Here is a 14,807-nt window from a genome sequence, read left to right on the forward strand (position 1 = left end):
GGTTTTATAGACTGTCAACTGGATTTATAAACATGCAGGCGCTCAAAAGACAACAGGAACTTACTTTAATTCAACTGGCTGAATAAATTGAACACAAGTTTGTTCATCTGGAAGTGTGTACAAACACGATAAATAAGTGGCTTTATATTCAATACTTGACTAATTATGCATTACCAAAGTTCACAAATAATCTCAAGACAGCAAAGTCAGGCCAAAAATTAACCCATGATTGCAGTTTACCAGTAAGACCTTGTTCACACCAAATGCAGAGCAGATCCGGTCAGGTTTCTGCACACGCACGCTAGTCTTTTAGATGCGTTTTTGACACGTTTTTGATGCGTTTTTTTTAATGTGTAACAAAGCTTGCAAAGCTTAGTCTGTGGGTCAGGTTAATTGACAATAATCAAGGTTTCTGGGATCAGTTACCCGGATAGTATACAAAGAGGGACTTTTGATTGATGCTCATGAACTAGAAAAAGCAACTATATTTTTCAGAAAATCATCTTATATTACTGATTGAGTATAAAAGAACAGAAACACACTGTGTATATGTAACCTGCCCAGGAACATAAACTATATCAAATACTTGTCCATAATGTTATCAAATTGTTTCTTCAAAAGTTCGGCTATTCACTTCAGGCTGGTACACCTGATTTCAGCCGTATATTGGCTGAAATCAGCCGTACATCTGAAAAAAACCTCTCCGTGCATCTGAAAAAAACCTCTCCCGGGCGCTCTGGGAGCCTCCCGCTCCCGGCCGCCCAGGAGAGAAACACTGCTTTTTCTTTTTATTTCTTTATTCTTACACGGGGACGGTGTCAGAATAGAAAAAAAGAGAAAGATTTTTGCCCATTGGAATGCATTGCTAGATTCCTATTGGCTATTTTAATTTGCAATAGCCAATAGTAAACTAGCATTGTACCCGACCTCTGCTGATGGACCTGATGGAGAACTGCAGCAGAGGGCGGGTACAATGCTAGTTTACTAAAAATCTTTTTGCCAATGGGCAAACATTCTTTTTTTTTTTCTATTCTGACATCGCTCCGTGTCAGGATAAAAAAAAATATAAACAGCAGTGTTTCTCTCCTTGGCGGCCGGGAGCGTGAGACTCCCGGAGCGCCAGGGAGAGTTTGCTGTTTGGAGATCAGTGTCCCTGGTTAGCAGGTAACCAGGGACGCTGATCTCTCTGCAAGTGGCCGGAGCCAGCCGTAAGATCACGGCTGGCTCCGCCCCGCAGTCAGTAGCAGGCTGTCGGACGGCCAATGGCCGGCCGCTCGGCCAGATTCGGCTTTCAGCACGGCTCAGCCGAGCCGAGGCATATGCGCTCGGCTCGACTGAGCCGCTCGGCCACGTTCGGGAGCTGTAGGGCTATAGTGAATAGCTCGTACAGCACCCCTTCGGTTCGGCCGAAGGATCGGCCGAAGCTACGGCTAGATCCTTCGGCAGCTTCGTGAATAGACCCCATAGTTTATGAGGCTCCTAACTCTCAACGTGTTTCACATTCATGCTTCCTCAGGAGAGGAAGGGGTTCTTCCCTAAAAAGGAGTTTGTGCCAAAATAAGAAAGACATTCAAACCAAAAAATATTTTAAGATGGCATCCTTAATGCAAAACCAAATACGTACATAGTACAGGTGTCCCTCAAAGAATAAGTCAGTAGACCTGCAGATCCAAACCAAAAACAGTAGTGGGTGCTCCCACCCCCCCACCTCCCTTGGGGGACCGCCAGGGGGTATATATTGAAGAAATGCTGGGAGGCTGATGTACAAGCTGATACAGTAACTCTAAAATAAAGCCATTATAAGTTGTTCGTGAGCATCAATCAAAAACCCTTTTTTGTATACTATCTGGGTAACTATCTGGGTAACTGATCACAGAAACCTTAATTTGCAGTTTACCAGTCCTTAGATGTGGTGGCTGCATTGTTTTTGTCAGGCTTTATTCCATTTGTAATCATCTGATGATACTGCCAGAAACACACTTCCTGTTATAGGATGACAATACTCATTCACTGTACTGTATCTATGAAGGAGCAGCTTTTTCACCCTAGCCTGCTGGCTCTTGATTTAGACCACAGAACACTCCCAGCTACTCTCGATACACATGTTGGAGGGGTTCTGTAGTTCAGAGGTAACTTGGGCAGGACTGATAAGACTCCTTTGGATTTCTGTAATCAGCTCACTACATGAAGTGAGGCTTTCACTGGGTTTCTGGTAGTATTTTTGCATTTATCACACGTATATAGAAAAATGCTTTTAATGGTATTTTCCCTGGACCAAAAAATAGAGATGTACTGTATATTGTTGGGTTGTACATGCACTTTAAGAAATTATACATTTTTATCCAGTTCACATTGTACCCTATTGTGAGTACAGAGATTACACAGGTCATGAACACAGCACCCAGAGTATGTTTTATATTTTGATAGTAGTATCTATTCAAACAAAGGTCCAGGGTTTTCTGCATGTAGATAACTTCAGATAGCTTGTACAAGCCTGGATTTGAATGAATAGGAAAAGGAAGAGGTAGCTGTTCAGAAGCACAATAGTGAACAGTGCACTAGAGTATGGCTAAGCACAGGCAATTCATATCAATACTAACACTACATTGATCCAGTAAAACTATTTGCATATATTATAATGCATGGGTTAATAACTTGCTTTTTGCCTTGATCCTTCTTTGCAGATCCTATTTGGATATGGCGAAAGTTATCATGTTCAGTTATCTCTTCTGGTTTGTTCTCACCATCATATTCATTACGGGCACAACTCGAATCAGTATATTCTGCATGGGCTATTTAGTGGCATGTTTCTACTTCCTCTTGTTTGGAGGAGATTTACTCCTTAAACCTATACGAAGCATTCTACGCTACTGGGACTGGCTAATCGCATACAATGTCTTTGTTATAACAATGAAAAATATATTATCGGTGAGTATCTTATAAAAACCTTGCTGGGTCAGTTCACAAAAACATAACAAATGCTATATTTTCATACCCCTGCATTATGTGCTGTTAAAATGAAATGTTCAATTCACTGGCTGTTTTAGCGTATAGATTTGATCAATTTATCACAAACATTGGGGTTAATTTACTAAAGGATATGCGGATACAATTGCACATTGAACCTGCATAAAGAAGCAAATGGTATGTTCATGGAATTTACTATGCATCCACAATGTGTGCCAACAGGCTACACAGAAGTTTCTAACTTTCTAAATGTGATTTGTTATGGAATGTAGCATCCGCACATATGCCAGCTAAGCCTGCAGAGATTTTTTTATTTGCCATTTAGCTTGGTATATGGACAGTTTATTGCTTAGGGAGCAGATCACTATTTTTTAAAATTACACTTAATGTTTTATAATGATGACATCTGCATTCTGTGGTGCAACTTCTTGAGACGAAACTACTAAGTTGTGTTGTGTTTCTCTATGGAATCACCCTCCAAGTGGATGTTTAACATGCACAACAAACTAGGACCACGCCGAATGCTTCAAACATTTTCATTCCTTAACATACACTACCTATAGATTGGTATTATTTTTGAGGTTCTATGAGGTATCTATTGAGGCAACAGAAAATGGAGCAGTTATCCTGAAAGAAATAAAATATTACTTCATTAGAAACAATGCCGATCCGTGGAAAATTGTGGCTTTCAGTAATTGAAGGGCACCTGTGCCCAGACTATGGACATAATGTTATTTACATATTCTTAACAAGAGCTTTAAAACAAGCCATTCTTGACCTTTCCAACTGCTTGTAATGTGAAGTAAAAGATCCTCAAAGATCACAGCAAAGACTGATTTAGTCAGTTTCTAACAGCTCAGAAACACCTGCTGTTAATGTACATAATAGGAAAAAATTGTTGTGAACTTGAAGGTAGTGTTAATTTAGTCGACTGGGACTTTTCCTCGTAGTTTTCATCAGCGACAAAAACGAAGGGGGTCTATTCACAAAGCAGCCGAAGGATCTAGCCATAGCTTCAGCTGATCCTTCGGCTAGCTTTGTTTACGGGAGGACTTCGGTTCAGTAGAACCGAAGGGCTGCTGTACGGGCTATTCACTATACCCTGTATAGCTCTTGAAGTTGGTCGAGCGGTTTGGTCGAGCCGAAGGCATATGCTTCGGCTCGACTGAGCCGAGGTGAAATCTGGCCGAGAGCCTGCTACTGACAGCTGGGCGGAGCCAGATTTCATCTAACGGGGACGCTGAACTGTCATTACAATGAGAACTCAGCCGAGTCAGCGGTGATATAACTGCCAGGTACGCTGAGTTCTCATTGTAATGACAGAAGGTCCCGGCCAATAGGAAACAATTGGGCGGAGCTAGCTGTCACTGCTAGTCACTGCTGGTCACTTCTAGCTTTCACTCCGCCCAATCGTTTTCCACTTTTTTTTCGACTTTTTTTACAGTTTTTCTATTCTGCTCGGTACCACTGAGGTACGAGCAGAATAGCTGAGCAGAATGCCGCTGGGCGGCATTCGGCTATTCACTCACTGCTGTTCGGCCCCTATGAGAATAGGCCGAACAGCAGCAAGTAGCCTGCCGGAGATTCGGCTCAGCCGATCCAAGTGTTGGATCGGCTGAGTGGAACTCCATCTGCACTTCCGCCGACCCGAAGCCAGCAGAAGCAAGCCAATGTACGGCTGAAATCAGCTGTACAAGCCTGAAGTGAATAGCTGAACAGCTTTGTGAATAACCCTCTTAACAAAAACGAAGTTAATAGGACTAAAACTTAGACGAAAATGCATTGCAATTTTCTCTACTGGAGATTTACAATACAACTAAAACTAAAATACGACTAAAACTACGATGGCATTTAGTTTTAGTCGTATTTTAGTCATCTAAATTGTTTTCGTTTTATTTTGGTTTTGTTGACTAAATCTCTAGTAGAGAAAATAGCAATGTATTTTTTGTCATAGTTTTAGTCCTATTAACTTAGTTTTTATTTAGTTTTCATTTAGTTTTCATCACTGAAAACATGCAGCTGACGAAAACTATGAGGAAAGGTTTTAGTCAACTAAATTAACACTACTCAAAGGCAAATTTCCCTGTAATTCCTATAGCTACAGAGCTGAATAAGGGCGTGTGTAACAGTGCTGTCCAGAATATGTAAATACTTTAGTGTGAATCTAGTTAAGTACATCAGATAAAATTATGCACTTGTTTTTACAGCCTCCATTTTAAAATGTATTATGTATTCCAGATAGGAGCCTGTGGTTATATAGACTCCCTGATTGAAAACAGTTGCTGGCTAATTCAGGCATTCAGTCTGGCATGTACTGTGAAAGGTTATAACATCCGTAAGTAATTGAGTTCAATGAATTTTATGTAAATATATTAAATGTCCATTTAGTGCATAAAAATTTACATACAAAAACTGTGTAGAAAGTTATAATAATTAAGGCCATGTGTTGTGCATTATTTAACTTCATTTGAAGTGCCAGGTAGCAGTTAAGGACTTTAAAAGCTGCAGTATTTGAGGTTAGACTCCAGTATTTTAGTTTTACTTTTGTAATGTTATCATAACTACATTTACTTTACTTTATTTTGGAATTGCTTTTAAAAATGGTAAAGATGCTTATTACAGAATAATTTTCTAAGTAAAAGTGCTTTCCTGGTTGAGAAGGTGTGTTAGATTTTCAGGCTTCACTTTTACAGTCAAACGTTAGAAAGCCCCTCTATATGTTTTTGTGTTCCTATGGACACAGCATATCTAAAAATATTTTTTGAATATATTTCTTACCTTTTAGATTGCTTCTTTGGTGAAGGTCTTTGTGCAGATTCCAGGCTACTCTGAGCAGTTTAAAAGTTAACTAGATGCTCAAACTGAGGGACAGACTGAGCTTCTTCATTAACATACAAGTCTTTAACCCTTGTTAGGACAGATAGTGTTCAAGTCTAGTTCACAACTGATAATGAAATCTGCCAACACAGTAGAGACACAGTAGAGACAGAGTTAATTATAGTAACCACAACTTCCCACAGTCCCCTCATTAACTGTCCATAGGGGATAAACTAGGTAGGAATTTTAACCTCTTCTGGACATTAGAACGTTCCATGTCATCCTGGAAAACGTGCTTTAAATACGTAAGGACACAATGAAACGTCCTAACTTTTAAGCCCTTCTGTCATCACCCTGTCGTCCCCCATTATACTTACCTGCCAGGATCCGACGTGGGGACATGCCTGGCATCTCAGACAATCTGCAATTCAGGTCACATGATCGCAGTGACAAGCAGTCACTGCGATCAGTGATACAATGTAACAGTCAATAATTTAAATCATTGGCTGTCAGCACTGCCTCTGCTTCTGTCTCCTCAGTGCGATCTGAGGAGAGAGAAGTAGATCAGTGCTACGAAGTGTCCAAATAGTCCAAGTGTCCCAAAAGTAATAATAAAATAACCCCCTTTATAAAAAAAAAAGTAACCCCTTCCTTTCTGATCACCGTTTTATAACGGTGATCAATCTGATCAGTACAATAGTACTGTTCAAAATTATTGTGGAGTCTTTGTTTGTTAATTGTACCCATTTATAATAGTTATTTTTTAAAAATTAATCCCTTTAGTGCTGATCAGTTTTTGCTTTTTTTTTATTATTATAATTTTACCCTTTGTTAGTTTTACCCATTTTTAATTCTTTTATTTTTTAAAAATTGACCCCTTCAGAGCTAACATTGTAGAATAAAATTATTTGACTTTTATTGCAGTATGATATTCCCAATAAAATGTGTGTGTGCATGTTTGGAAAAAATTACAAGTTCTTAATTTCTCATAATTTGTTAGGTTTTATTCAGATATAATTACAGTTAATTTATAAATATTTGATGTCAAAAGAAAGCCCTATTTGTCCTCTAAAAATACAACATATAATTAGTGTAGGTGCACTTAATGTAAAACTGGTAAATTATGGTTGAACAGACATATAGCTCAAATTCTATGTTTTGTTCATGTTCAGAACTAATCATGAAATAATAGTACATTAAAAAAAATGCTCACTGTACTGCTTATCCAAATCAAAACTGAAAGATATCCTTGCTTACCGCAAGGCAAGGCCTTGTGCAGCTGACCCAAAAAATATGGGGTGAGGAGGAGGGATAGGGCAATTGGAGGGATTATAAAATAAAATATGAAAGATTATGAACAAAAATAAATCACATTTTGGTGTAGTGTGTAATCTGCAACACATGCCAGTAAATGGGGTTTTGCTAGTATGTGTGCACCTTTAACTGCTTCTTGGTTTTTTAGTAAAGAGTAGAGATCTACTATATTTTCATTTTATAATCAAAGCAATGTGGTTGCAAACAGATAGCTTGATCAACTATTATCATAACAGACCCCAGGCTAAGACCCCTAAATTCTTTCTTCCACTCCAAAACAAATGAAGTGCACCCATCTAAAGGATTTGAAAATGTTCACATAATAAAATGTATGAAGATTCACTTCAAATATCCCAACATGTGCATGGAAATCCCTATTTACTTATTTCACATGCACATCAATGGATAATAGAAAGAAATATTCACACAATACAATGTGTGAACATTCTCAAATCCTTTAGTAAATCAGACTCATTTCTAGTTCTCCCATAGTGGCATATTCTCATAATACCATTTCCTGACATAATGACATGTTCTTATAGTACCATGCTCCCACACAATGACAATTATGTGTTCTGTCATGTTTAAAGGTGACACTTTCTTAGTGACAGTTATTATTTCTACCATTCAACAATCAGGCACATTTTTTCAGCCCTATGCATGAATCACTTTTTTATGCGAAATAATGGGACAGTGCTGCATATATGTTTTTGTTTATTTTTTTGTTAGCTACGGACCAAAAAAATTGTCAGTTGCCAAGTGGTGAAGCCGGTATAATCTGGGACAGTATCTGTTTTGCTTTTCTGCTATTGCAAAGAAGAGTGTTTATGAGTTATTACTTCCTACATGTTGTGGCAGACATCAAATCTTCTCAAATACTTGCATCAAGGTATGTATATAGAAAAGCAATGTTTATTGTAAGGACTCATACTCATGAACGTTGAAAAGAAAGCATCCAAATTACTCACTGTATGAAGCGTTCAGAAAAGTTGTATCTTTGCTTCCCTTGCTGAAATGTACAGTTTTGCAAATACCCAATTAACCATACAATACACAAATATATGTATTTATAAAAATGTACTAACATACTCATTTCTATGTGTGCTGTAAAGTATTAATTTGGAAAAATTTACATATTCAATCTTTTTTTCCAGAGGTGCAGAACTCTTTCAGGCAACAATCGTCAAAGCTGTAAAGGCAAGACTTGAAGAGGAAAAAAAATCTATGGACCAGCTAAAGAGGCAGTATGTGGAATGTATCTGGCCTTTTAAAAAACACTGGGAGATGATAGACCTATAACAATGGTGTTGCCCTTAGAGACCGATACGATTCCAGCTCAACTAGCGCAAGTCTGAAAATAAGATAATTGTTCTGATCACAAACGTTCCCCAGAGTTTAGATTCATTTTGATAAACATTCCTTATACACTTTTATAAACCATAATGCTCATATACATTCTGGGCAAATTAATGTCATATTTCTTTGTGTAATTGTCACTGTCTGTTTTGGGTGTGGGATTGTGCATAATAGCTATCCGTTTTACCAGGATGGACCGTATTAAAGCCAGGCAAGAAAAATATAAAAAAGGTAAAGAAAGAATGCTGAGTCTGGCTCAGGAATCAGGAGAAGGTCAAGTAATCCATAAGCAGGAAGACGACGATGATGAAGGTGATTATGGTAAACTAAAAGTGTAGTGATCACCGATAAAGTCTTATAAAATTGCTGCTGTAAGCATAGCTAGCCACAAAATACTTTGTTCTCCTCTTTAAGTGTCACAGCCACCTATTGTCATTGTGAAAACTGCTGCCTTCAAGTGCTTTGTGTTTTGAGCACTTAAAATGGAGATAAATCCCAGATAGGCTATATACTTGTATTATATCTTCACAAAAATGACGTATTTTATACATTACAGAAGTCCGACTTTGAAAACGCATCTTTATTCTTGCAGGCCAAGTAGGGTTATTCCCAGTCAATGCACAACTGAGAATATTTGTAGATTGCTAACAGAACACAGCACACACAAAACACCGACCTGTCTATAGCAATCCACATGGTGTAGATTTTTGAAAGCTTACACTTATCTTTCATGCACTACCTTCCAAAATGATAAGACTGAGGGTCCGTTACTTGATCAATTGCTCACTTAATGTTTTTCCTGAACTTGGTTTCAACCTGCTGGTTTCACCTATAGATCCAATAGTATAGAACATGGGATTTGACGGGACTCTCTTGGGACTTAACAGGATTACCCCAATTCACCAGCGCTTTCCACCTTAGATATTAAGCAATTTACCCTATCAATCGAATAAATGTGGCTGAATTGTCTGTATCTGAAATGTACTTTGATGTGTAATACAAATAATGTATTATTTCCAATTAATGTATAAACATATTTCATTTTAGGAGAAGCAGACAAAAAGAAAGTCAAGGGCAAAAAAAAGCAGTGGTGGCGGCCTTGGGTTGATCATGCTTCCAGTAGGTTTTCTTAATCACTTATAAAATATATGGATCCATGCCTTATATCCTTGACCAGAATTGTCTGTTTGTTTTCTCTGCATGGTTTTAACTTTGTTACTCCACAGATTGTTTCTATAGTGTAATCGGAAACATGACAACATTAAATTTACACATTTGTAAAGAGAAAAAATCAGTTTAAACCTACTCGAAAGATCAATTTTCACCCTGTGCACATGGCTGCTAACAACATCTTTGATGTTGCCAATAATCTTACCAAAAAGAGGGACAACTGAGTAGGAATGAGGGACAGAGGGACTTTAATGGACTTTGTTCCAACAGAGGGATATTTGGGAGCAATCAGGGACAATTGGGAGCTATTTAGATCCACAAACAGAGCAGACTACAAGAGAGTCTAAAAGAAGTATTACATGTACACATTTAGTCACCTCTTTTCTAATACCAAATTCCAGCTGGAATGACTATAACTATTGTAATCTTTTTATGATATGAGCCAAACTCTTTTACCCATATCTACATTCTCTCAAAAATATTTATGCCCTTTTCCCTATAAAGGGATATGTAGACAAAATAGAAACACTCTACAGTTTGCTTACTCAAGGCAAATAGGCTGTTCATTTTGCAAGGGAATGTTCCCTTAGCTTCCTGAATGAGGAAAAGCTCTACCGACTTCCATCATCCAATGTGCAAGCAAAAATACTGTTTTCTAATTTTCCTTGCAAGGGATTGGATATTCTTTGCAGAGTGATTTTTTCCACACTAATTTAGCTAAGGGAAAATTCCACTGCAAACTGACATTTCTCTTGCTAAGTGAACAGCCTATTTGCCTTTAGTAAGTCAACCCCTTATTTCAGGAGATTTTTGTGCATTAATATTTTGCTTAAATTAATATGTTTTACATATTAATGCCCATGTTTGTATAATGTACAAAGTTTAGCTTTCAATAATTGGGATTATATTTTAGTCTTGCAGCAGGCAGTGATACAGTTTAATTCAACTGCATTGCTGTCTGTAGAGAAAGGCTTTGCTGTTTGGTGAGAACAGTGGATCACACAGTTTAGTACTGAGCTGCATGCAGTCTGTTCATGCTGTGTTTTGGTGTTTTTTGGTGCACCTCAGCAGATTACAGGTCATGCTATGCTGGAAAGACTCTGTTTCTCCTGGCAGTACAAGAATACTGACAGTCAAATAGTCACAAGTTAAAAGTTATTTTACCCATGTCACAGTCATATAAATCCAAAGAAAATTGTATAATTTCTCTCAAATGTTTCAAGTGTTTAATTTTGATATGACAAATGAATATGTCATTGCAAAGTAAATCTGTGGAGTCACAAACAAACTATGCCAGTGTTTCTTTTTCCTAAATAAAAAAATGATGAGACCCATCTCATTTGTTAACTGTACATTATGATGTTGGCCTATATTTCCTACATATACCCTAAATTTAATTTCTCTTGAAAACTAATATTAAGGTCAATAATGCTGTCATGGCAGAAATAAAGGCCAACATGTTTATAGTCTAACCTCCTGGCTGCTAATGGAATCGACAGTTTACTATTCCTTGGCAGCAAAGGGGTTAAACGTATGAATGCTGTGAAGTGTATTTTGGACATATACTGTCAGGATTCTGCTGTGTTGTTCATAGCAGATACTGTATTTTCCATGGAGGATATTATGTTGATTCGTTTGCATACATTGTCACAATGGTATATGTCAAATTTATGCTTTACACTATTACAAAAATATCTTCCTAAATTTATTAATAAGGGTCTTATTCAAATACATGCTTGCAACAGATCCACTGGCATGGTGAATATTTCTCTTATTAATATTTCATTTACATGTAGCGTGAGTATATTAGTAGTTCCGCAACGAGTATGTATCATTTGAGCATTCAAATTACGGTTTGTATAGGCTTTGTATTATTTGGGTATTGTCCTTTTGGGTAGCAGTGATTTGGGCATCAGTTATTATGGCACCACTGATATAGGTCAATGTATAACAATCCAGTTTGTAAATCCATTTTCAAACCTCAGATCCAAAACCCTGGGACTTATAGCCATTACTTTGTGATCCCACTTATTAAAAGTGTTCTACAGTATGGCCTTGATAATAGTGCCCAATGCTAACCATAAGCTGCCCAACCACAGGCCTTAATGTTTAAAGTTATTGCCCAAATGAACAGCTCCTCTGCAATGTATTGCTGTCATGTTTGCCCTCATTATTACATTAAACATTTCTATTGCACCATAAAGAGAGTAGAATATTAGCCTACATTATGATATTAACTGCATTAATGCTTCTCGGTCATGCTCATCTCTCCTATTTGTAGGGATTAATTGTAGAGGCCAGTATAGCATACATTTAAAGGAAGTTAAAAAATCATCAATAGTATTAGTATTTTTAGGCTCCAACTTGCATATAATATTTCTTTGTGTGGCCGCAGTTCATTTTAAGTCATTTCTGGAAATTTTGAAATGTAGAAACTACTTAATTCCTAATAAACAAGTCAACTTTCTAAAATGGGTTCTGTGGTCTGACTGAGCAGATGTTATTATTTGTAATGGGCCTGTTTGGAATAAACTACTATTGCTCATACAAGAACCCCTACAGGTATTACTGTAAGCAAGACTTATTTTTATACTTACCAGAAGTCCTGGTGGCAAGACACCTAATGCATGAAGCATGAGCTGTATACCCAAGATAAATATGTCTGGGAAAGCCTATCACATAGTGATTCATTTGTGTATGTTGGCCAATAATTTGTAGATATAATTGTATAGCACAGATCTAACACAATTGTGAAGTTCCCTAGGAGACAAAACACCTTCCAGTTAACTAAGTTTTATTATTGTCATATCCTAGGGGAACTTTAAATACATAATTGATTCTTATTTATAAAGACTGGAAGGGATTACTAATCTAAAAAAGTTACAGGCTGGCTTATAAGGGAACAGTACTGTTATTTTATTGGCTCTTGTCAACCCTAATTATCAATATACAGAACACAAAAGAAAGCACAAAATGAGATCTGGTCCTGTACATAGGAGCTAAAAAGCATCCTACTGATCCCTTTCCAACTTCAAGGTGGACAAGGGTGGTCCAAGGAAAAGAGGAAGGGGCGCACCCGTTCCTTTTCTTTGACAAAAAAATCCCTAGATAGACAGCCCTAGATTGTCTTATTGACACTAAACTCAGGAGTTAAATCTTAAAAATGCATTCAAGTACCTTAACTATTAACAAGAATATAACAAAAATGTATCTTATTTGTGTATTACTCAGCTGTAGACCCTCAAATGATCTCTGAATTTTAGCTGACACAGTCCTACCATCTGGAGGGTGGCTATGTTTGTTCCCTATATTACCTGTGTGTGTTATGAAGTAGCCAGCACTCCATTCTCCACTCCATTTTGTATACTAATCTGTACTGAGATTGTACTCCATCACAGGAGTGAGCTTGGAGTGGTGACTACTTTACAACACACACACAGAGACCATTGGGAACAAAAGTAACTACCCTCCAGAAGGAAGAACAGTGTCAGTGTGAATTCAGAGATGATTTGAGGATCCACAGCTGACTAATACACAAATAAAGTACAGTTTTGTTAATAGTAAAGGTACTTAAATGTATTTGTAAGATTTAATTGCTGAGTTTAGTGTCACTTTAAAGTAATGCAGGGTGATGAAGCTGAAGTAGCTATGAATTCTTTTAAAAATAGAACAGAATACACACAAAGTTAAATTTCTGTTTAACGGATGATAAATAATGAGGGCAAAATAATCATTTGTCATTGGTTTCTCTTCATTGTTATCACAGGGACTGTCATCTGGGTGTTAAGCTTACGTTCATGCATTACTTTAGCAAATCCTCTTTATGTAGAAAACAATGGTGTGGCTGCCTTCACATAATGCTGGCCATCTTTCCTTTTGCTGTGTGTATGTCCTTAGGCTTGATAAACAAGTAAAATGTATAATGTCAAAGCAAAAATGTTCTGCTCAAGGATATAAGGTTATTAACATACTTATTATAATGGAGGCGTAAATGGTCTTTCTTAACTAACAGGCACTAAACTGATGCTTATACATTTACTCTGCAGTCTGCATTTCTTTGTTTGCAGCACTATTCATTTAGGCTTTTATCTTAACTTATAGATGTTTACAATGTATTTGCTACTGTCCGTGTTTCCTCTCCCAATTGTTAAGACATTGAAGTGCTGATAAATTCTAAAGCCACCCAAATGAAAATATCCGTTTTGGGTAGAAGGCAGCTGAATAAGACATCTACAAGCTTCTTAAACATCTTGTAGACTAATAAATAATCTACAGAAATGGATGGAGAATTTAGCATGGGGAAATTGACACCAATGTTGAGCTGAAAGCCAAGTAAGAGTTCTGAAAATGCCAAAGTTGGCAATAGCTGGGATTTCATCTCCTAGGACTAGGAGTGACAGGTAGTTTGGCCTTTGTCCAATTGTTATAACTCTTAATGGATGTTTTCATTTGAGTAAATTATACACCAACATTTTTCTCTGCTGCTCTGACATCTATATATGGGAGGAGAAGGGGAGGTTGTTATGTAATCATTTAACACTGTTAGGGAGAGTATTGGAATTTCATTCATGTTTGAGGATGGCAGCAGGGGAGTGTTTGCCACATTAATAGGCAAAGTACTAATGTGCATTCACCTGAGGTCACCTTTTACAGTGTACACTTGATTTAAAAAGGGGCACATGTTTTTTATTTTTGCACAGTACTATCTCATACCAAATGGTCCAATGCATATGAGCTTTTAACAAAACATTTGCTTCACTTCTCACTGCATTGGGTCAAAACTGTGCCTGAAGCTCCTAAAGGGATTCATGCTACTGTATTCGTTCTTTTAACCAGTTGACATCCGCGGTGTTAAACCCCCTTCCCATCCAGGCCATTTTTCAGTATTCAGCGCTGCGGTATTTATATCCCTTGATATAAAGGAGATTCAAATAATAAGACTGTTCCTGTTTATGAACCGTTATGGGGCCAGAGTCAGCAAGCCAGGTTGGATTATCATTAGCAAACACTTTTTTGTTTTTACCCCTGAAATAGGATAGCAGCAGGGATATCTGAAAAATGCCCCAAATGATTCTGCATGTTAGTTCAACCATCTTTCTCTGGAAAGCTCATTCAGTAGACCACCCACCATCTAAAGTCTGTAGTAGACATTTATTTGGTTATAAAGGCTTAACTTGATATGT

The 14,807-nt window shown here is 37.4% G+C and overlaps 1 protein-coding gene across 1 annotated transcript in view; it reads left to right on the forward strand.

The window, feature by feature from the left end:
* Positions 1-14,807, forward strand: part of LOC108799079 (piezo-type mechanosensitive ion channel component 2-like) — a gene marked incomplete at its 3' end in the record, with an annotated part of 182,803 nt that overhangs the window by 144,904 nt on the left and 23,092 nt on the right. The window contains exons 28-33 of the mRNA XM_018570899.1: positions 2,685-2,928; positions 5,206-5,302; positions 7,828-7,987; positions 8,253-8,342; positions 8,645-8,775; positions 9,508-9,573. Of these exons, the coding sequence (XP_018426401.1) occupies positions 2,685-2,928; positions 5,206-5,302; positions 7,828-7,987; positions 8,253-8,342; positions 8,645-8,775; positions 9,508-9,573 (788 nt within the window). The remainder of the gene's footprint in view (positions 1-2,684; positions 2,929-5,205; positions 5,303-7,827; positions 7,988-8,252; positions 8,343-8,644; positions 8,776-9,507; positions 9,574-14,807) is intronic.

Source organism: Nanorana parkeri, unplaced genomic scaffold, assembly GCF_000935625.1.
Source record: "Nanorana parkeri isolate BGI_ZX_2015 unplaced genomic scaffold, ASM93562v1 scaffold1625, whole genome shotgun sequence".
In the NCBI taxonomy this organism is placed as follows: domain Eukaryota; kingdom Metazoa; phylum Chordata; class Amphibia; order Anura; family Dicroglossidae; genus Nanorana; species Nanorana parkeri.